Source organism: Stegastes partitus, unplaced genomic scaffold, assembly GCF_000690725.1.
Source record: "Stegastes partitus isolate 25-593 unplaced genomic scaffold, Stegastes_partitus-1.0.2 Scaffold241, whole genome shotgun sequence".
Lineage (NCBI taxonomy): Eukaryota > Metazoa > Chordata > Actinopteri > Pomacentridae > Stegastes > Stegastes partitus.
In genome coordinates, this window is record NW_007577972.1 from 591,869 (window position 1) to 613,506 (window position 21,638).

At 39.3% G+C, this 21,638-nt stretch overlaps 2 protein-coding genes across 5 annotated transcripts; one reads left to right on the forward strand and one right to left on the reverse strand.

Moving 5' to 3' along the window:
- The first annotated feature begins 359 nt into the window (after positions 1-359).
- Positions 360-10,090, forward strand: fam118b (family with sequence similarity 118 member B). 4 transcript variants are annotated; one of them, XM_008281690.1, is made up of 9 exons: positions 360-716; positions 815-866; positions 1,409-1,498; positions 1,762-2,014; positions 6,357-6,584; positions 7,397-7,525; positions 7,726-8,023; positions 8,878-8,943; positions 9,230-10,090. In XM_008281690.1, the coding sequence occupies exons 3-9, from the start codon at positions 1,416-1,418 to the stop codon at positions 9,241-9,243; spliced, it is 1,071 nt and encodes a 356-aa protein (XP_008279912.1). In that variant the 5' UTR covers positions 360-716; positions 815-866; positions 1,409-1,415; the 3' UTR covers positions 9,244-10,090. The 4 variants fall into 4 exon arrangements, with proteins under 4 accessions (XP_008279912.1, XP_008279913.1, XP_008279911.1 ...); XM_008281691.1 differs by having other exon boundaries at positions 360-470; XM_008281689.1 differs by having other exon boundaries at positions 360-866.
- A 104-nt stretch (positions 10,091-10,194) lies between these two features.
- On the reverse strand, positions 10,195-18,724 carry srpra (SRP receptor subunit alpha). The gene is made up of 15 exons (XM_008281693.1): positions 18,634-18,724; positions 18,391-18,521; positions 17,620-17,703; positions 17,312-17,475; positions 16,868-17,028; positions 16,602-16,764; positions 15,392-15,548; positions 15,172-15,290; positions 14,943-15,064; positions 14,761-14,847; positions 13,860-14,032; positions 12,607-12,820; positions 12,310-12,473; positions 11,707-11,805; positions 10,195-11,542 (listed from the first exon to the last, which is right to left on the reverse strand). Exons 2-15 carry the CDS (start codon positions 18,511-18,513, stop codon positions 11,414-11,416), a joined length of 1,959 nt encoding a protein of 652 aa, XP_008279915.1. The 5' UTR covers positions 18,514-18,521; positions 18,634-18,724; the 3' UTR covers positions 10,195-11,413.
- Positions 18,725-21,638: the final 2,914 nt, after the last annotated feature.

The following is a 21,638-nucleotide window of genomic DNA, read 5'->3' on the forward strand; positions in this document are numbered from 1 at the left end:
AGAACAAACAAACAAAAAAACAAAGTGGCATTTAGTTTGCGCTGTGATGCTGTGGATGAATGAAGACTATAGACACATTAATATCTTTACATAATAACACAATATACGTTATTTAAAAACAACACATTAGGTTCACTGTGAAAATATCAGGGGTGAACGGTCCTGAGACAAGTTCGAGATTGTCCTACATATAAAGAATGCTAATAATTTATCTGATATATATGTTAAAGGCATCTTTTTCTCTTCGGTTTCAATAAACTACAATGCAAGATATAGTGAGTCTGTTTTGCAGGCTGCAAAAAAAAAAGTGCCATTCCGAAGAAGTAGCTATTCGAGCAGCACTTGAAGGTGTCATAAGACCCGGCGAACATCACCGCAGGCGGCGACTTCAACCGCTCCGCTAAACTTATATATACACGGGCGATGTGGTGGACGGCGGCGACGGTCGACAACGTTGCTGGTGTATAACGGTACATATTGTTTAACGACGGATATACGCCGCTTTAATTACTCTGCCGTCAGCATGATATGTAGAACACATGCTATTCCTAGCTTTTGACAACCCTGGAGATAGCAGCTTAGCTTAAAGCACAAACAAACTAGGTTGAGCGAAGTGCTAGCTAATGTTAGTTAGCGTTAGTTGAGCTTCGTGTGGTGTTCTTTGTCTGCTGGTTCACTACCGGATAACTGTCCAGACACTGACGTGAAGTTATCAGGTTAGCATCACCACACTCGAAAAGCTTAAAGCTCCGGACTCAAGCTACTCAGCGTGGCTTAAATTAACACAGGGCCGACTTTTACTTCAAATTTACAGGATTTCCACTTCAGCAGTTCTAATCACTGGACGTAACCTCACCTGTACCAAGGTAAGTAACCTAATTGTAATGTTAGCCTAGGAAATGACATTGTAACACGTTATGTATTGTCTATTGTGAGCACCTGGACTGGGTTAGAGATGATATTGCTAACTAAGTGTTATAAATGGGTTGCTGTTTGACCGGTTGAGCGTCGACTTAATTTGCAAACCATAGTTAACAAAAACTAGCTTGCTTCATCTGGTCTCAGTTTCCTGGTATAGTAGCATTACTGTAGCATGTGTCATCATGTAAAGTGTGTTGCCAGGAGGAAATATATAAATTATTTCCTCGTTTGCAGAGTAAGAACAGTGCGATACAGGGCAAGAGGAAGTTTATGAACATTTGTTTGACACTGCTAGAGACACACCGGTATTATCTATATGATGAAGATATAATCAGGTTGTCAAGAACCATCACAAGTGACTCACTGTCAACAAACCAATACAAGTGATTGCCTTTAATGTCCAGAACGTTTATATTGTGGTGTTTGCCAAACCAGTCATCATTTAATATACTCTACTAACATGCTGTTGATCATGTTTCTGTTACAGGAGCTGAATGGCCTCCGTTGTAGCAGTGAAAACTGAGAAGCGACCTGCAGCTGATTCTCAGGATGCAGACTCAAATGCCAAAAAGCCCAGGTAAACTCATTGGTGCTATGAAACCAGTTGTACTCTATGCCTAAAACAAGGGTTTTTAGTAGGGCTGATTTAAATCTTGTTTTCTTCAGCTCCTATTTTGTTTTACCAGTCCTAAATGAATAATAATAAATAAAGGTAGGTTTTAGTTTCATACTGCATGCTGGCATGCTTTAAAGTGGTTTGTTTGACCTTCATACTGTCAGAAGGGTTTGGGAAGCACCATCCTTAGACCCGTCATTACTCAATCTCTGTCTGCTCCAAAGGAAACTGCTGCCCAGCCTGAAGACTAAGCGGGCCCCTGAGCTTGTCCTGGTGATTGGTACGGGGGTAAGCTCTGCCGTGGCCCCTCAGGTCCCAGCACTTCGCTCCTGGAAAGGCCTTATTCAGGCCTTGCTTGATGCAGCCAATGACTTTGACCTACTAGAGGAGGAAGAGAGTCGGCGTTTCCAGAAGCACATGCAGGAAGATAAGAATTTGGTACATGTGGCCCATGACCTCATTCAGAAACTTTCCCCGGTAAGACTGCCTAAGCCTTTTTTCCTTTCCTTTCTTTTCTACACCACCCTGTTGCACATGTATAAACCCGTGTTCGACATACATCCAGCTGGGGACAGACTTCACCTTCCATGGGTTGACATAAGACATCTTGGCCTTATCTCATTAAAAGTCCTATAGATTATGACATAAGACTTGTTTGTGGGGCTAGGTTTCAGAATAAATTTTGGTTAGTACAGAATAACACTTTTAATCAGTCAATGTGGCACTAATTACGCATGCAGTAAACAGACTATGTTTTCATTTGTCACACTCAGGATTCAGGACATCCTAAAAGCAAATGCTGACAAAAGCATGCAAGTTAAACTGCATTAGTTTTATTTATTTTTTATTTTCATTTTTTTTTAACCCTCCCTTGCCTTCTTTGATGAAGCTTAACAACATCTTGACAGCATATATGCGATGTAGTTGCTTGGGCAGTCTGGCCTCTGATGATTTAGATTAAACTGCGTATGTACAGTGCAGCCTAGATTGGCAAGAACTTCCAAAAGCTGTGTTTAATGATGTAGTGCCAATTTGAAGTGCTTTTCCTATTTAGTTTGATATTTTTCTTTGATCCTGTTATTTAATTACTTGTTAACACTTATTTGTCAAATTGCAGAAATGAAAATACAAGTGAGTCCATGTTTGAGTTTGCTGAATGAATACAAGAGACAAAATCATTCTTCATTTCTACTGAAAGTGGTGTAAACAGTAACCTTTGTTACACCATGTGATAACATAGATCGTGAGAAGTAGGCTCCCGTTAACAGTGTAAACAAGAGGGATATACAGAAGTCGGAATCAAGAAAATCTTGCAGGTGATGATGAGTAAGAGAAAATCCTTGTTCTTAAAAATTCATATTAAATGAGTCATATCCTATAGTAAGTTCCTTTTTGGACTGGAGGTCCATCTCCAGTAATTGATAAGGCCCCTAAAAACCATTCTCTGTGTATTTAAGTTACATATTCAGATTTTTTTTTCCCATAATGATAAAAATAATATTTCTTTCTTGTCTTCAAATGGCTTACACCGTTTCTTCGTCTACAATTTGCAGATCTAAGTTTCTGCCTCTGTCATCTTACCCCTCCATTGCTTACTGCTCAAGCACTGTAAAACTACTTTACCCTTCATAGTGGCAAGTTGTAATATTATAGTAATTCAGCCATACATGTTCGAACCAGAAACTGATTCTGAAGAAGAGAAATGATACAGAAAAATCCATCTTACAAGGTGAAAGGATTGTTTGCTAAGGTTTATTATGTATAATAACCCAGTTGTCTGAATCTGTGTTTTTGACACTGTTATTGATGCAGTGTAGTTTCAAGTTGGAAACGCTCAGCCATGGTGTTGACTTTCTGTTTTTCTAATGATGTGTCTTCTAGCATATAAAAAAACACCATATGGGCATATTTACAAGGTAAAAAGGTTGATTGTCACAGGAGGGGGTCTTTAAAGATAATGACAGCCAGAGACAGGATTCTTAGTTATAATTGCAGTTCTAAAGGATAATATCATTGTTAATAACACCTGAAAACATGACAAACCAATCAAGGGCACCCAAACTGCCAGAAAATCCCACAAAACCACACAGTCATAGCAAGATAATTTCCCACAGCATTGCCATCCCTTATAAGTTTTTATAGGCTCGGTAAGACAATAGAGGCCACATTTCTTAAATTGTTCCTTCAAAATGAATAGCAAATTGTAGGTTAGAAAACCATGATTTCCCTTTCCTACTGAACTCTGCATCTTTAAATACCAGTTGGATTGTTATTAATGAATTTAGAAAAATTAAGTGCATAGAAAATTTTTTTTGGGATCTGCATATGACTTAGTTCTCTTAGTATTGAACCAGTCTGGTCTGGCGCGGGGTTGGCAGATGGGAGTCTTAATACCGTTTGCCTCCTGTGTTAGTCATGTCTCATCGCACCTTTGACATTGATAAAACACGCTTTGTTTCAGCCCTCAGCCTGTTGTAACAAAGGGAACAAACAGCGCTTTTATGGCTTTATCCAACGTGTTTATTTCAATCCACAGTCGTGCAGACACCAGCCTACCCCTATTGGCTAGACACAGCAGGGTCTAGCATGCTGAGGAAAAAAAACAAGCATAGAATAATGTGAACCAGCAGCCCCCCAGCCCAGATTTTACATTTAGACAGAGTTAAAGTACTACCCAAGCATACAGTAAGTTATAGAGAATATGAGCATGTGCCGCTCTGTTTACATGCCCATATGCAAATATTTTCCTTTGTGGTACTCAGTTAAGCACACGTTAGCTCTAGAGTTGATATGGTTGTTTTACTGTCCTTTGATTCAAGAAAAGGAATGTGTTCAAGTGTGAATCATAATGTTCTCCAAATACGTGGAACCAAATTGAGACCTGAGAAACCTGTCTTCTGTTCAGTTAATTCCAACAACAGTGTGCTGAGAGAGTTTAACCCACTTTCGTGGATTTGTTTATCTGCTAGGTCACTGTGGTCTATAATGAGGTAGAGTAGAACTAATGAGGGCAGTCTGAAGTTAAAACTCAAAGAAATTGCTTTAGCCATAAATCCTGTCACACCTTTAACTTTGGCAACAACAAGGCTAATTACAAGTTTGCTGACTATTTTGTTTGCACAATTCACTTAAGGCATATAAACAGTTTTTTTTTTTCACAGGATAGGTGGAGGAAACATTCAATTATCATTTTGGTCACAATGGAGCATTTAATCTACAGTTCGAATCTTAATGCATACTTAGAACAGACCATGTAATTTGCTGTAATTTGCTCTAATCGGCCCTCTATTATGCTCTCATGATGATGCTACTGCAAAACCTGCTACTCCAATTCAAGTTTCTATGGGAAAAGTTCAAGCAGGCTGCTATTTTCTAAAACAAAACAAACAAACAAACAAACAATATATATATATGTAAGTTTAGGATGGATATTTAGAACCACAGTTGTTTACTTGTGCCTCATTTATTACATAAGTCCTGCAACAGTCCAAGGACACAGTGATCAGGAATGGTGCTGTAGACGTCAGATGAGGATAATAAGCTTCTTCCTGTGGAAAGGACTCCCGCTGTTTAGCCCATTAGAGTTGTAATCTATGGAAGTCAGCGGAGCATTTCCTTGTGCTAGGATCACCTTGGTCACTGCATCATCTATTCTTAGATCCTAGACTCCTCCTGCTTCATTTTTTTTCCTTTCTTCTTCTTCTTCTTCTTTTTAAAACAGCCCTACCAGGTAAGAATGAGATTTAGACTGTGTAGTCACAGCTCATAATCTCTCAGCACACTGAGGTAGTATGCGTGTTGCTTCTTGAAGAGCTTGGGACAGGATCAGACGCAGGAATGGAGGGTTTGGTACAATAGTGAGTAAAGCTTTCCTTGAGTAGATGTTTTGAAAACCGGCACACACTACTCCACCTAAGATAGAAGCTGAAATGGAATTTCTGTGAAGAGGAATACCAAGGCATGTCTTGTTGAAAGCATGTAAAACAAAATAAATAGAAGCATGCTTAAAGCTTTTTTTTTGTCATTCAAAGCCCTGAAGTATATGACTGTGAGCCATTTATACTCAAGTTTGGGTCTATGGTGTTGATTTAGGGATCATAACTGGGCATCTTTCTGTCTGCTTTATCTACAAATAGAACCCTAAATGAGAAATATAACCATTATTGCTCTTGTATTGTCATATAAGATAAAAACAGGACCTAATTTTATGTCTGTTTCTTAGAAGAAGCTTCACGCCATGATCTAATTTCAGAGTAAAGAAACATTAACACTCAGCTGTTACTCAACCCAGGCTCAAATGCACACACTTATTTTAAGCAACTGGCTGCTTGTTGTGGGTTTGTGGAAGTGTATATCACATCACAGCTGCAGTCATTTGATCGGTAATCTGCTGATATTTTAGATTTTTCACAGTAAAATACTTTCCAACAGCTAATACAGTAATTACAGCTAATACAGTACTTGTTCAGGCAGGTCAAAAATGCCATTTTCAGTGAAAGTAGGGCAGCTCAGGGGTAAATTTACAGTGAAGACTGACTATCTCAACATTTAACACATGTGTCTTGAGGGTGTTTAGTACTCATGAAGCATTACTTTCATATCACAAAGTGCTGTGTAATTCAGTTATTCATCAAGGTTCTATGATAATATCACCATGACCTGTTCTTGCAAATTGACAGTTCAGACCTAAAAAGCAGTTTTACGAGTATGCCAACTGATTATTTTCCTGCAAGTGCACTTCCTAATTGCAGTTCTTCTACTAATCATGACCTTTCTTTGTTTTTCTTTTTTGTTTGTTTTGTTTTGTTTTTTATAACAGAGAACAGGCAATGTGCGATCCACATTCTTCAAAGACTGTCTATATGAAGTGTTTGATGATTTGGAGTGCAAGATGGAGCATGCAGGGAAACACTTGCTGCGGTCAGTGCTGCAGTTAATGGAAAGTGGCGCACTGGTCCTCACTACTAACTTCGACAACCTGTTGGAGATCTATGCAGCACATCAGGGCACCAAGCTGGAGTCTTTGGACCTGACAGATGAGAAGAAGGTAAACAGTGCTTGGAATGTGTTATGCGATTGATTGGTCTTGCTTGCCACAATATATGTTGTCAGCTTTTCATCAAACAAGTGCAAAGGTCAGTACAGCAGGCTCAAACTGTAGTTTAAAATCCTGACCAATTTTTTAGTTATCTTATCTCAAATTGACAACTCACTTAAACATGGCCCTCAGGTCTTTGAAGGAGGAAAGTCGCAGGTAAATTTCCCTAATTAATATGTTCTCCTCTGAGCATATGGTTATGCTCACTCGCGTCACTGTCAGAATTAAATTTATGGCATTGCTTTTCACCCAAGTTCCTCATTAACTGGTTCAGGAGAAAAACAGAAACCTGAAACCTGAAAGAGCCTTTTTCTCTGACAGGTGGAAGGAAGTTAACATTCCAGCCATTACTCAGCTGGTGTCAAATTTTATAAATTGAACAATATTTGCTTTTGGTTTAAGACTGGACCTAAGAGGAAGGATGTGTTTTCCTAGTGCATGTACTGTAGGTTTGTTTCAGTGGTGAACTGGTTCCTCATGAAATCTCTGCTGTGGACATTTAAGTCCTAGGTTGTTTAAAGTTAGCTTGATGATTTGTACAACAGAACACAAGTTCGCAAGAATTGATCAGAGTTTTCTGAGAGACCCATTGCTTTGCCTCTCAGTCCTGGTATTTATGCCTCATCTCCATCAGGGCTAATATCCTTTCACTGCTGTTCAGTGATTTTACCCCTTTCCCAGCCAGAACAGGATTTTGTGCAATGGACTGTTAAGTGTGTGTGTGTGTGTGTGTGTGTGTGTGTGTGTGTGTGTGTGTCTAGGTGTTGGAGTGGGCTCAGGAGAAACGGAGGTTGAGTGTTCTACATATCCACGGTGTTTACACTAACCCCAGTGGTATCGTACTGCACCCTGCTGGCTATCAGAACGTACTAAGGAACACTGAGGTTATGGTGAGTGCTAACTTTTATTATGGATTTATCATTGTTCTACTTGATGTGTAAGTTTGTAAAGTATCTAGTACATTGGAATATGACGTTGAGGTAAGGTTATTAGAAAAAACTGCCACATTGACTGTGGTCCTGCACTGGTTCATTTAAAATCATAGCTGTTGTGCAAGTGTAATAATTCATATTACCGGTGATTTCAACAGCGTGAGATCCAGAAGCTCTACGAAACCAAATCATTTGTGTTTCTCGGCTGTGGGCGCACTGTAGACGACACAACCTTCCAGGCTTTGTTTTTGGAAGCAGTAAAACACAAATCGGACCTGGAACACTTCATGCTTGTGCGGCGGGAGGATGTGGGTGAGTTCAAGAAGCTGCGTGACAACATGCTTGACAAGGGCATCAAGGTCATCTCCTATGGAGATGAGTATGCCGACCTACCTGAGTACTTTGAGAGGCTGGCCAATGAGATCTGCAACCGTGATGTGTCTACAAATGGCTGGGGTAAGGAGAAGCAGTTTTGCCTAAGCTTCTTGTGGTTATTTACATTTGTAGTAGGGTTAATTTGTATTAATGGCAGCATTATATAGCTGGTAAAATCAGCTGTATGTCATCTATAAAGCAGCCTGGCAACATTTGAAAAGATTTAAAATTTTAAAAAACAACAAAACAAGAAGGACTGGGCATTTCAAAGGCAGGGGAGGTGCAGTTGTATTGTAGAATTCTGTGTTTTTGAAATTTGTCCAATACTAGGAACTAAAAGTCAGGATATCGCTTCTGTTTCAGTTGTGACCATTCTATACTTAATCATCCTCTTGTGAGTCCAGCTCAAAGGAAGTGCATACAACTTTGCAAGAGTGATACTTTAAAGGCTTGACACTAGGGTGTTTCAAAATCTAATTTGATGTTAATTACCAAAACATATAATATTAGTACTGGTATTAGGGTTGTGCAGAATATACATATATATATATATTAGTAATGCTCTTTGTTTTTTAAATAAACCGTTTTTTTGTTGTTTTTTTTACAAACACATAGTATTTGACTTGTCAGCTTGTTCTAGAAAGGGAGCCAAGAAAAGTAGGACATGTTTCTGTGCATACCTTTATAACATGGGTTGAACCAGATTCGAAGCATTAGAAGCTTGGAAACAGGGACTTAAACCAAGTTAAGCTTCCTTGTTGCATGTTTGATTCAGAGCTTAAACTGTCAGTTGTCCTGGTTTCACAAAATATGTCTTCTGTCAGTGTGGGGTTTTCTTACATTTGAGTCGAATAGATCTGCTAAACTTTCTAGATTGTTCTTCTTAATGGAGGTGCTTGTGTTTTATAATTTTCTGTTTTTATCTTAATCCACAGGGTCTCCCTCACAAAATGGGGAGGAACAGCAGAATGGCTTTAACACACAGAAAAGTCTCCTTCAAGGTTAGGACTGAATGCTTCTTTGACTTCAAGCAGTGGCCACTTGCAAAAGACATTTTCAGAATAACATAACAAAACTCTGTCCAAGGCTCTTGTTTTCTTACTGCATGCTGGTAGATAGAAAATTCAAGCCCGTTCTTGATTTTCAGTGACAAAAGACCTGCTGGTATTTCTTTACACAAAGATCCTACTGACTTTGCAGTAATAATATTGTCAGTGGCAACGTTTCAGTTGATGCTTTTTGTTTTTCAACTTTTCACTTAAGTCCTTCCTTTTCTTTTTGCCCCAGACTATCATTCTTGACAGGCACACAGTCGGGATCAGTTTCAGTCATTTTCCTCCACAGCTCGGCTGAGTGACCGGTCGACTCTGAGTAGTATTCAAGTCTGAGTTTATTGAATGGATTTAGGAATCCATGGAAGACCTAAAAGCTGTCAGTATTTATCAGATGACCGTTTTTTTTTTTTTTTTTCTTTAATTTTCATTTATTTAGCTTTTATTTAAAAGGGAAAGAAGTTCCCCAACCTCATAGTCTCCATAATCCTCTATTTAAATGTTGCTGAAACCTCAATGTTTGGGAAGCTTAATACAAGCTTTGAAGTATGCAGATCATGGAATGGTACGTTCTCACTTCAGCTTGACCAAAAAGATAGATGTGAATCCACTGACAGAAGCTGACAGTGCTGTTTGGATTTGAACAGATCGAACATAAACGCAGCTGAACTGCAACACCTAGATCTACCTGCCCTGAAAAAAAGACGTTGTAGATGCAAAGCTATGACGCACATCACATGCTCTTAACTGAAAACTGTCTTGTGTTGAAGGCTTGAATCAGTCATGCTCAACCCTGCAACCAGGAAAACTTGTTTTGCACACTACTGGGTGGGGAAAAGGATGGGTGGAAATAATTCTCTTAAATGATAGGTGGCAAATTGATTATTGTTATGATTCTGTCTTAATGTGGAAGTTCAGAAGAGTTATGTTTTCATAGCAGAGCAATTCCCTGCCAGTAGCAATCTCTTTGCCACTCCTGTGCTGAAAATAAAACTATGTTCTTTGTAAGCCTTTTTTTGTATTTTTAATACTTGCATGTGTTTTCTGATATAGTATTTATAAGTACTATTTTCAAAATAAAGCTTTTGGTATCCCATTTGTTCTGTTTTCATGTATGCATGCCAGATCACGATCGAAAGGGTGCAGTCTGTGATGTGGATCGAGCCCATGTGCCTCTGCAACATATGACAGAACAAGTTCCATGTTACCGGCTGTCACAGCATATAGCAGCTTTATTTAGAAACGTTTACATTCTCATAAATTAGCTCAAATCTTCAGTATAACTCTTGATTCTCTCATATTGCACTACCACAATTTAGAGGGGGTAGAGTTATTTAAGACTTATATTTCCTCTTGTAAATGAAGAATAAATCAGAGGGGAAAAAATAAATTAAAGGGCCATAGAACTTCAATTGAAACATACAAAATGTAGCCTGAAATCAATGGGCACTCTGTTGGAACTAAAAAACTAATTTACAAAATATCCTTCTACTATTCATGAGCTATAAACTGAAGGATCCAAGGCTCCATTTTGTATTGAAAATGTGCTAACTGTTAGGTATGTGAGCAGCTGTGGGAGATTAATTTCATAGAAAAATCCAACTGAAACTAGTGATCGACAGTTAGTGGATAGGTAGGTAGTTAGGAGATACTGATGCACTGGCCGTTTTTGTTTACTAAGGATCTGCCTCAATTGAGCCCAGACTTTTACTTGATCATTACTTTTTTGACAGGAGAACATGGACTACCCTGTTAAGTGCTCTGTGCTCAGCTGCACACCGTTTTCTCAGCTAGACTAGAAGATATGGTTTCTGATCTGAACTGGCATGGTATTCCTGGTAGGTAACCCTCCATATAGTGAAAGTAGAAACTAAGAACACAGGAGACAGATAGGCACTATGGTCAATTAGCTTTCCTCAGGCACAGGCAGCTGTTGAAATGTCACATCCAGCAAGCCTTCACAGCCTGACCTCATTTACATAAAGAGGGGAAAACTGACTGACAAAATGCCAGGTAGAATTTTTTGTTCAAGTTTTTACTGTGTTAGCCAGTAAAATGATGACACAGCCTAGGTCCATTTTGTCAGCTAAAATGTCATTTAGATTGGACTTCATGGTTTCAGAACACCAGCTTATCTGAGGTACTTTCTAATTTGGCCCAAATGTTTAGAAATAACGCAAAGGGAGGCTCCTCTGACTTTGTTGCAAAATATTCGGTCTTTTATCGTGCACACTTGTCCTGCACTGGGAGAACAAAGTCCTGTGTGTAACATGAGTTCATTCATTTGATGCAAAGTAGAGAGGGCATGGCAGGAACATGAGAAATGCAGGCTAGCAGGGCTGGAACAACTCATGGCAGCGTGGCAAAGGTGTTGCTGGCTTCCTTGCAACGATGAATAAACAGCAGAACATGCGGCCACTTAAGCCTTCATCAGGGCGCTGACCACGGCGCGGGCATTGAGGCTGCGCAGGTCGTTGTAGGTCTGCCCGGTGCCCACAAACACAATAGGCTGGCCTGTGATGTAAGTCATGGAGATGGCAGCACCCATCTGTGAAGAAGGGACGATGACACGAGTGCTATTAGCTTTCCCACTTAAAATTCAGGATTCAGAAAGTTGTCACAGGCAAATCATTAATTGCATCAAAATGTTTTGTACAGTTGCATAGTTTAGATGGTGAAGTGTATTTTAAAAAAAAAAAACAATAAAAATACCTTGTCATCAATAGTGTCAAACTTGGTGAGTACAATGCCATCAATGAGACGAGGCTTGTCAGACATGGAGTGGTCTGCCAGAGCCTGGTTGAACTTCACCTGAGGACACGAGAAAGCTGAGTCATTCAGGTGACAACTGAGGGGGACAGTGTTAATATGTATAGTGCCATCTTTCAGTCCTGGAGAACGAGGAAAGACATCTACAAACATGATGACTGTTTAAGTCAAAAGTGACCATTGGTGCAACACTGACCTCTGCTGGACATATTAATCCACAGAAATCCATTTTACTCAACTTTTTTTTTTTCTGTTTACAACTGGTGATCTGTAAATAAATCCCCCCTACCATAAGAGTGAAAGTAACGAACATGGATCTAAAGCTGGCATTAAAAAAAAAAAAAAAAACATGTATCCCTGCTTTAATTAGTACCAGGTTCAAACAGCAGATCACATAAATAAATACAGTATGATGTAATGATGCAAATGTTACATTAAAATTCAGCTGTTATTTATTAATTGACAGTTTTTTAAAATAAATGTTCATTCAAGTTATTCGTCATCATTATTTCCTCTATATCAGCTCAGATTCATCTGCAGTCTTACCAGCTGGTCAACTGCCTCATTGCCCACCAGAGCCTCCCCAACAAACAGCACCAGGTCAGGCATGTTGACTGCTATAAGTTTGGCCAAGGCTGTCATTAGGGGGGCATTGTCCTGCATACGCCCAGCAGTGTCCACCAGCACTACATCAAAGGCCTGATTGCGGGCTGGAGGGATCAAACACAGGAGAAGTACCATGTCAGTGATATGAATTACTAATTGAAAGAAGTGTAGAAGAATTACACCTCTTCTTTACAACTAAGATGCAGGACATGTAGGTACAGAACGAAAATATTTTACCATAGGCAATGGCCTCCATAGCAATTCCAGCTGCATCTTTCCCGTAGCCTTTCTCATAGAGTTGGACTACCGGCCGACCTCCATGTTTCTCTGGGGGATGCAGAGAGTTCAGGCGGCGCTGATGAGTTCGGAGCTGCTCCACTGCCCCGGCACGGAATGTGTCACAGGCTGCGATTAGCACAGTGAATCCGTTCTCTATCAGCCAATAGGAGATCTGGATCAAGACAGAGAAGACAGAGAAGGTCAGATGACCATTTCCTGGTATTTGTGCATGCCGGGTTACTGTGACACTGAGCCATTGTTGTTGTTATAACCAACACCTATGTGTACCTTAGCAAGTCAAACTTCCTACTTTGACCCATAATTTTCAGTACTTCAGTGTCTTAACAGTATATCTTAATAGTGACATAATTATTTCAAAAATATGTTTTTGTATGTTTTGTGGGCTGCAAGGTGGCACAGTTGGTTAGCACAGTTGGTTAACACAGTTGGTTAGCACTGTTGGTTAGCACTGTTGGTTAGCACTGTTGCCTCGCAGCAAGAAGGTCACCAGTTCGCGTCCCAGGGTCACAGGGATCTTTCTGCGTGGAGTTTGCATGTTCTCCCTGTGCAGCGTGGGTTCTCTCCGGGTTCTCCAGCTTCCTCCCACAGTCCAAGAACAAGTTAAGGTTAATTGGTGATTCTAAATTGTCCGTAGTTGTGAATGTGAGTGTGCTTGGTTGTCTTTCTCTAAGTGTAGCCCTGTGATAGACTGGCGACCTGTCCAGGGTGTCCCCTGCCTTCACCCTAAGTCCGCTGGGATAGGCTCTGGCCCCCCTGTGACCCTAGTGAGTTTTAAGCAGTGTATAAATAATGGATGGATGGATGTATGTTTTGTCCCCTCTTATTAAAAACTGGAATTTCAGACAACTAGGAAATCAGGAACTCTGTAACTGGGGTTATATAAAGTATTCAACTCTTAAAAAAATATGAAAATAAAAAATTAGGTCAACAGCTGAACTGAGGGATCCATCTAAAGAAAACACTGTATCGGTGCACTGGTTTAGTTATATAGTTTTCATATTAACAAACATCCTCACAGTGCACAGTTCTAACAGAGCTATACATGAGCACAAACTCTCATAAAGCAAGGCCAAACCACCACAATAAAGTTGCTGTCTGTGAGGGTAAACAGCAAAAGGAACTTCAGGGAACTTTCTAACAAACTGTAGATCTAGGGCACATGTTGATACCTTACTAAAATGTCACCTCACCTTTGCCAGGTTGGTGGACTTTCCAACCCCATTGACACCACAAAATGTAATGACAAAAGGCCTTCGCTGGCTCTGCGCCTCCATGACATCTCTCAGAATATCCACCCTTCGCTTGGGTTGCAGGATCTGCACCAGTGAGTCCTGCAGGGCCTGCTTTACTGTTGAGGCCACAGCTGCACACATACACCCACAAAAAAAAAGTTATGTCAGAAAACTGTGAGCATGAAGTATTTCTTACATGTTATTCTATGTGTTGTACTGCTCTTTACTGACACACATTGTCTAATAGTGTCACAATTAATATTGTGCTTGTCATGGCCTACAAAGAGCCATCACAGAGGCATAGAATATTATACAGTTAGACTTAGATTACACTTTATACCTAAATTTTAACATTATAATAAAAGTCCACTCATATGCAAAGGCCCTGCTTGATTTACTATGACAAATGTGCAGCAAGCTACACATGGATAGCCTGAAGGCAAGGTGCACATAGTGCCAGGTTTGTGCTCTTAGTATGAGTTTACTGCTAAATCTAAAGTAACAAATAAGGGGTATAATGTAATGAAAGATCTACAGTGCAACATATGCACATGGTCTTACAACATTTATTCCCCTGTATCTTTAACTTATGAGCATTGCCTCCAAGTGTTTATATACAAATCTAGTCAAGGAAATCTTTTATTGCATCCTGTCTATAGAAAAACTGAGGGGAAGACCCTATTTAAATCTATTCGCTGTGGCAATGAAACAAACAGTGTTGGGGAAAACCCATTACTTTAATCACAGTCCCCTTCAGCATGTAGACTGGTGTTCTCACAGGAAGATAGTCATCTGAGAAAGAGAGTATGGATCGATAGTTTGTTGTGAGCATGTTAAAAAGATGGGAAAGGGTACTTACTGGTAAATGTGCCCATGACTTTGCCCTCCAGTTTTTTGGCTACAGAGTCACAGAGCTGGGAGGCAATGTCGGCTGCTACATTCTTTGCTACAGGTTCATAAAGGAGAAAAATAAATAGCAGATGATAGACATTCACACCTTGCAAAATGAAGACAGTAAGTGAAAGGGCCATGATATCATACCGATGAGGTGGTCCCTCATCTTCTCCAGCACTGGCTCCATGTCCTCTCGGGACAAGCTCTTGGAGCCCACCAGACCCTTCAGCATCCCAAACATTCCCCCAAAACCGCCACCCTTCTTGGAGCTGAGAAAAAAACAAAAAGCTTCACGCTTGTTCACAGTGTAACTTAATTTCATACACATTTTTAAACATTGCACTTTACTTATACTACAAATGAAATACTTCATTACCTTGTCTTACTTGTTTCACTGACAACCACTTCCTCGTCTTCCTCCTCCATCTCCTCTTCCTCACTAGATTCGTAATCCACAGACAAGAGGTCTCCCTTCATGGAGCTTGGCTGCATTCCCTGAAACACATCCAAGACATTGAGTACTTGGCATCAGTGACTAATGCAGATGTCTCTTCACCTAGAAACATCATTAGAGGTGGAGAGAAGGTCGTACATACCAGGTCAATTTGTGCTTCCTGGTTCTGTTCACCACCGTTGGAAGAACCATCTCCATTCCTTTCGCTGTAGTCCAGGTTCTTGGTGCTGCTACCACCCATGTCCCAAACACGCATTTGTTTCTCCCGAGGCTTCTGAGGCTTTGGGGACTTACTGTGACTAGGATGGCAAAACATAATAATAATAATAACAATAATAATATAGCACTTTTCAAGATACTCAGACATTTTACAAACAGGCAAGAAAACAAACAAAAATAATAACACATAAGTAAATAAATAAAACATAATGGAAAAGGAGCATAAAGAGACAGGAGAATTTTGAGTTGTGAGGAGGATTTTCTGATGCTCATGAGGAGTGAAATTTGCAATTGGGTCATTCCATGCAATTTCACTCAGACTTCAGAACTTTTCCCAGTTTATGTCATGTATTTTTGGGGAAACAAATCACGCAAAAACTTCTACCTAAACCTGGAACCTTGCAAAATCCCACAGCTCTACACAAAATACTTTTTGAGTGATGATTTTCTTTTAAAAAAGGCCCTCAACAACTCTTTTAAAGCATCTTTAAACCCTCATCAATTGCTTATTTTTCACATGACTTGGCTAAATTTTAAGTGAATGTCCCAGAAACCTTAATAAGAAGTTGGAACTTGTAACCATGTCAACAGCTTATGCAGATTTTTTTCAGAAATGAAATAATAAAAATATATAATTTATCGTCGAAATGAAAAATCTTTAATGTTCAGAAATTAGTATCTCCACTAACATTCACTTTATTCCATCCAAATTTCTGTTGCGGGTAGAAACAACTTAGTTTCATCATACCAAAATGTAATTTAGTGCTAAATAAATAAATCTTAGATACTGTACATGTGACAATTCAAATGCTTATTTATAGTATTTTTGACAAATAATGAAACACACATATGTAATAAAACTATCGCTCTAAATCAATTTAGTAAAACTGCAAGTAATCTGCATTAACATCATGTCCTGCCTCTCATGTCCTTCAAAGTTAGACTATTTCTGATAGTGATTCACTTAGGAATTAACACAATATCGTTGAAAAGAAACTTTCACAGAACTGATATGGGGTCACCAGTGTGACTGTCTTCAACATACAAACTGCTGTGATCCTATTCTTTTCTCACTGCTTTTGGTATGTCAGCTGAGTACATATGTACAAAGATAAATATATCAGCTGTCTCACCTGGGCTTTTCAGCAGTTCCCACCATGCGTTTGCGGAAAAACTCTTCTCTCTTCTTTTGCATGATCTCATCAGCAGTCAAGCCCTGGTTACCATTTTCAACCATTTTCTGGCCAGGGGGTGAGGCCTTGCTTTGATCCCCCTTGGCAGGCTCAGCTGCAGGAGCTGAAACAGGTTAGAATGTCAATTGATTGAGCCTGAATTTGCAATCATATTACATTAGCCATTTAATATGAGCTATTTAAGAACAACCACAAGAAGAACTCACCCTCCTTTTTGGTATTTTTACTCTTCTTGCCACCCTGTTCCTTGCCTTTGTCTCCACCTTTCGTCTCAATCATCGACTTCACAGTTTTTTGGGATTTTTCAGACTCCTTAAAGGATCGCATTTGGGCAGGACTTCGAACTTTACTGCTTTCCTCCGCATCTCTTGTTTGTTCAAATTTGTTATTGTCAGCATGGACAGAACAAAAACAAATATGGTTAGCAAAGCATCTTTGATTTTGTTTTTTTTTGTTGTTTTTTTTTTTGGGGGGGGCACAAAATAAACTTGTGATTCTCCCAGCTTCATCAGTTGGAGATTTTGTTTGGCACATTAATCATATTACCAACTTCACTGGAAGTGCACAATGTCATCCATCACTGAAGACAGAGAAAAAACAGTAATACTGCAGAAGATTGCTACACAGAAAGTGAAACTTTGTGTCTTTACCTGAGAAGCACCTTGAAGTCATCCTCAAATTCAAAGCTGTTGTTGAGAAGCTTCAAAGCCCCCTTTTGCTCCAGCTCATTCTTATAACGATCCCTAAAATGAAGCTGAACGTCATCTATAAACTTGTCCACATATGTCAGCGTCAGGATCTTTTGAAAACCCACCTGGACACAGACAGGGAGGGTGGAATGAGAGAATGATCACTGACAAGTAAGAATAAATAACAATGAAGACTGGTCGCAAGTGTGCAGTCTGTGCCTGAATTGTGTTTGACGTTAATTTATTCAGTGTGCAGTGGAGAGACTTACCACAAAAATCAACTCAAACTCATTGTCGAGCTTGTATTTAAGACTCAGTTTCTCATGAGTAAATGAATTGTTCCCACTGCGCTCCTGTAAACACAACACAAACATCAATTAGGAAGTGAACACACATGTTACTGCTAAACAAAATAAAATAATGAATACATGATAAGAAAAAGAAAGTGTGGTCACAGGCAATACAGGAAATCATTTGGTTTGTTTGTTGTTTATGTTGGGTTACTTTTATTTCTCAATCAGTGAGGTCAATCTCAAGAACTAATAATATTGTAGAATTTAAGCTTTAACATTTATTACAGTCAGGCAAAGTTCCTTTTTATATATATCTTTGCAGGGTTTTAATCCTCAGTATTCAAAGTACTCAGTTATATTCACATTCTAAATAAGACATCTGGAGTCTTAATCTTAATATTTAAACTTGCCAGGTTAATTCGTAACGTCAAGTTTAGTTTTCTGCTGGAAATACTTTTGGCTAAACAGCCGTTGTGTTTAATGTGCTATAGAAATGCCAATAACTGGACTTCTTAATTGTGTGAAAGAAGTCAGAAGCAGAGACCATATCAAAATTCAGCAAGCAAATCATACCAGCTTGATTAGGTTAAAGCAATTTACATCTCTAAAGTGGCTTGTTTTGTACACCAGCCTTACGCAATACGCTAACGTTTGCTAGCGTTAGCATTAGCTGTCCGAGCCCAAGTGATAGTTTAATAAACAACAGACACAACAGCACCAACAAGCTGAACTGTTTTTGAGGCTCACCTGAAGGATCACGGAGCGGATCAGAGCGTTGACCGGCCCCGTGAAGGATTCGGTGACCCCGGCTCCCTGAAAACACCACAGCACTATCCCCCCTTTGCTGAAGATGGTGAAGAAGTCTAGCATCTTGCTATCTGGATTTTATAAAGCACACACGGAGGGAAAAGGTGAAGCCCAGCGATAAACGAACGTTCCGGTAAACATTCAAAGTGGTATCACTCGCTCTTCAAAATTATTCAGTCTTACCAGACAATACTTAAATTGACGATTAACTCCCCTCCAGTGAAATCCCACCACCACAGCAACACTGTTTCAGACACGTCAGATGCAGGGTCAGGAAGTGACGATGTATTCCGGCGGATTTTTTTTTCTTCAGAAGTCTGAGCATGCGCAGTTTAATGGCCGATATGCAGGTTTTCAGTGAGGCCGCTGTTTCATGCTTCTTCACTCTGTGTGTATTTTAAATAAAATATACAGAACAGCATCTGTTGTGTCATTTAATGTCTTAATATTCCTAAAACGTAAAGATTCAATATGGTAAACATAATTTAGTTGTATGTTTTGTCATGTTATTGAGGTGTAAAGTAAAACCCGTTCATGTTTGCTGCTGATTCTAAAATGTCTCAGAGTGACACAAGTAAAGCACAAACGTTCTGCTGTTGGCAGTAAGTGTGAACACAAGAATGTTCATACACTCCGGGCATCTTCGGAACTGACAACCCAGTTGATTGTTTTATTTTTAATGTCTATGTCATGACAACAATAGAAATATCCTTAGCATTAGTGTGTTGTGTTCCTTCTTATCAATCACACATGTAGAGAGAGTCTTTTTCCTGAAGGGGTAGTCGACAGCGGCAGCTCAACTCTTGATTACTTTTCAATCACTGTGATCTGGCTGTAGTCTTTACCTTGGAAAATTTAACATCTTATTCTGCACTTAGACCCCTCAGAACAGAGAATCAATTACTATTAAAATTTCATGGTACAGAAAAGGGACTGTTTTGGCCCTCACAGAGTCAGCATCTCAGTACAAAAAGCTTTTCAAAACCCACCTGTGAAGACAAGCATTGTACAGCATTATATCCTGTTTCAAGTGTTTTGTTATTGACCTTGTTTCATTTTCTACTTTACTCTTCACGAATGTTTTATTGTTCCTTTTTAATGCTTTTATATTTTAATATTTTTTTAAAGCACCTCGTAACTACAGTTTTGAAAGGCGCTATGGAAATATAGTTTAGAATAATAATAATTATTATTATTATTATTACCTAACTTGATTGTCGCAAAAATGAATGAAAATGTAAAAATGCAAGCAAGAGAAAAGCCCTTTAAGCCATGAGCTGTACTGAGTCCCCGTTGTTTAAAAATATGATAGTAATTTAAATGTCATATGTATTGCCTTCAGAGAGAAGTTGCAAATTCATAAATCACTCTGACATCGATTGCTATCACAGATTTGTAGACTCAAATAGGTAATATGTAATATTTTGTCAATTTGCCCCTTTTCTTTAGTTTTCAATGTGTGAGATCAAAAAAGTTTATTTTTATTTTATACATATTACTTAAAAGCAAAAATCATTTGTTGAATAGAAACTATCAAGAAATTTAGCAGGTTTTGTTTGCGAGACAGAATCTATTCTTCTCACATCTTCTTCATAATCTGTGTGTCATCACAAAAGAACCCCATAAAAACAGGGATTGAGGAACTGGGAAAATGTGATCATAAATTAATACAGTAGGGAAATGACAGAAGCAAGATACATAAAAAATAAAATAAAAATCAGAAAAGCAAATTAAGATCATAATAGGAAAGGGAAGTGCTTACAGTGGGTAAGGGATCATGCTATTTCAGTGACAGTTTCAAAGCTTTAGAATAGCCTTCCTCTTTTAATTAAATGCACTTCCTCCATTAAGACTTTAATGTCAAATCTCCTGAATGTGAGATGCTAAACAAGGCAGTCACAATTTACTGAGTGAATATTTTACATACAGTGTTGTTGTTTTTTTGTTTTTTGTTTTTTGTTTTTAAATAAAATGGACATACTTTATTGTATGCATAAATCATTCCATCCATAAACTGTACATGCAAGATTTTAATTATCCAATTTTATTGCCTTCTAATGAGACCCAAAGTCAGAACAAAAACTCCTTTGGTTATTATGCTCCACATCTTTAAAACAGCATTGAAGACAGGTGTAGTATTGCATATGGTCCCCCTTGAAAATGGACCCTCCCTATAAAATATGGACCCCCCCACAAAAATGTGCATAAAATTTAGGGTTAGGTTTTTGGAAATTTGTCTCGACAACTTCCCCTGCCGTGTCTGACGACAAAGCAGTATGGGGTGGGAAGTTAAAGGAAATGCACTGGCCGTCGCTCTTCAAAGAGGTGTCAGTGTGTCAGGTGTTCAAGGAGGTGACCCTCGAGCTGATGGTGGATAAACGCGTCCGGATGAAGCTGCTGGACGACCTGGCTCACGTGAAGGAAAAAGACTACAGACAGATGTAGGGTTAGGTTTAGGGTTGGGTTTAGGGTTAGGGTATTGGGTTAGGGTTTAGGGTTAGCATTAGGGTTAGGTTAGGGGAAGAAACAATAGACTTCGAGGAAGAATATTGTAAGTGGCACATGTCTGATTTTTATCAGTTTTTCTCTATGAAAAATAAAAAGTGTAAAAGGAACCGTTCAATTAAAATGGATTAAAAAAAAAAGAGAGAGAAACCATTATAGGAAGAATTAAAAAATCTTAAAAAACAATGCTAATTGAATTTTGGTTTTATTTTTGGAGGTGGAGGATCCCAGTGGAAGGCGATGGCAGAAGGTCAGTAGTTTTATATTCATAGATATAGGTAAACTCGGTTTACAAAGACGGTACAGGAGAGTAAAGGAGGTTAAGGCTAGAGTAATGGAGAGGTAGGTGGAGGTAGATTTGGCTCGTGGGCTAGGCCCCGTACAAAAGGAAAGCTCACGAGTTAAAATAAAGAAGCTGGATCTGATAGTTTCAAGGGAACTCCCAGGCCAGCGGCCACGCGACCCTGGAACGGAAACTGGGGAGAGAGGCCAGATAGTCAGCGACTGAGCTTTGGCATGTGAGAGGAGAGGCCCACGGCTCTGTCTAGCACGGGCACCTGTGGGGGTAAGGTGGGATGGATGGGAGGAGGTACGAGGAGAACTAGAGAAGGTCGGGGGAGAGGAGGGGAGAAGATGAGAGAGAGAGAAAGGTAAGAGTTAAGAGAGAGAGAGGAGGGGAGGAG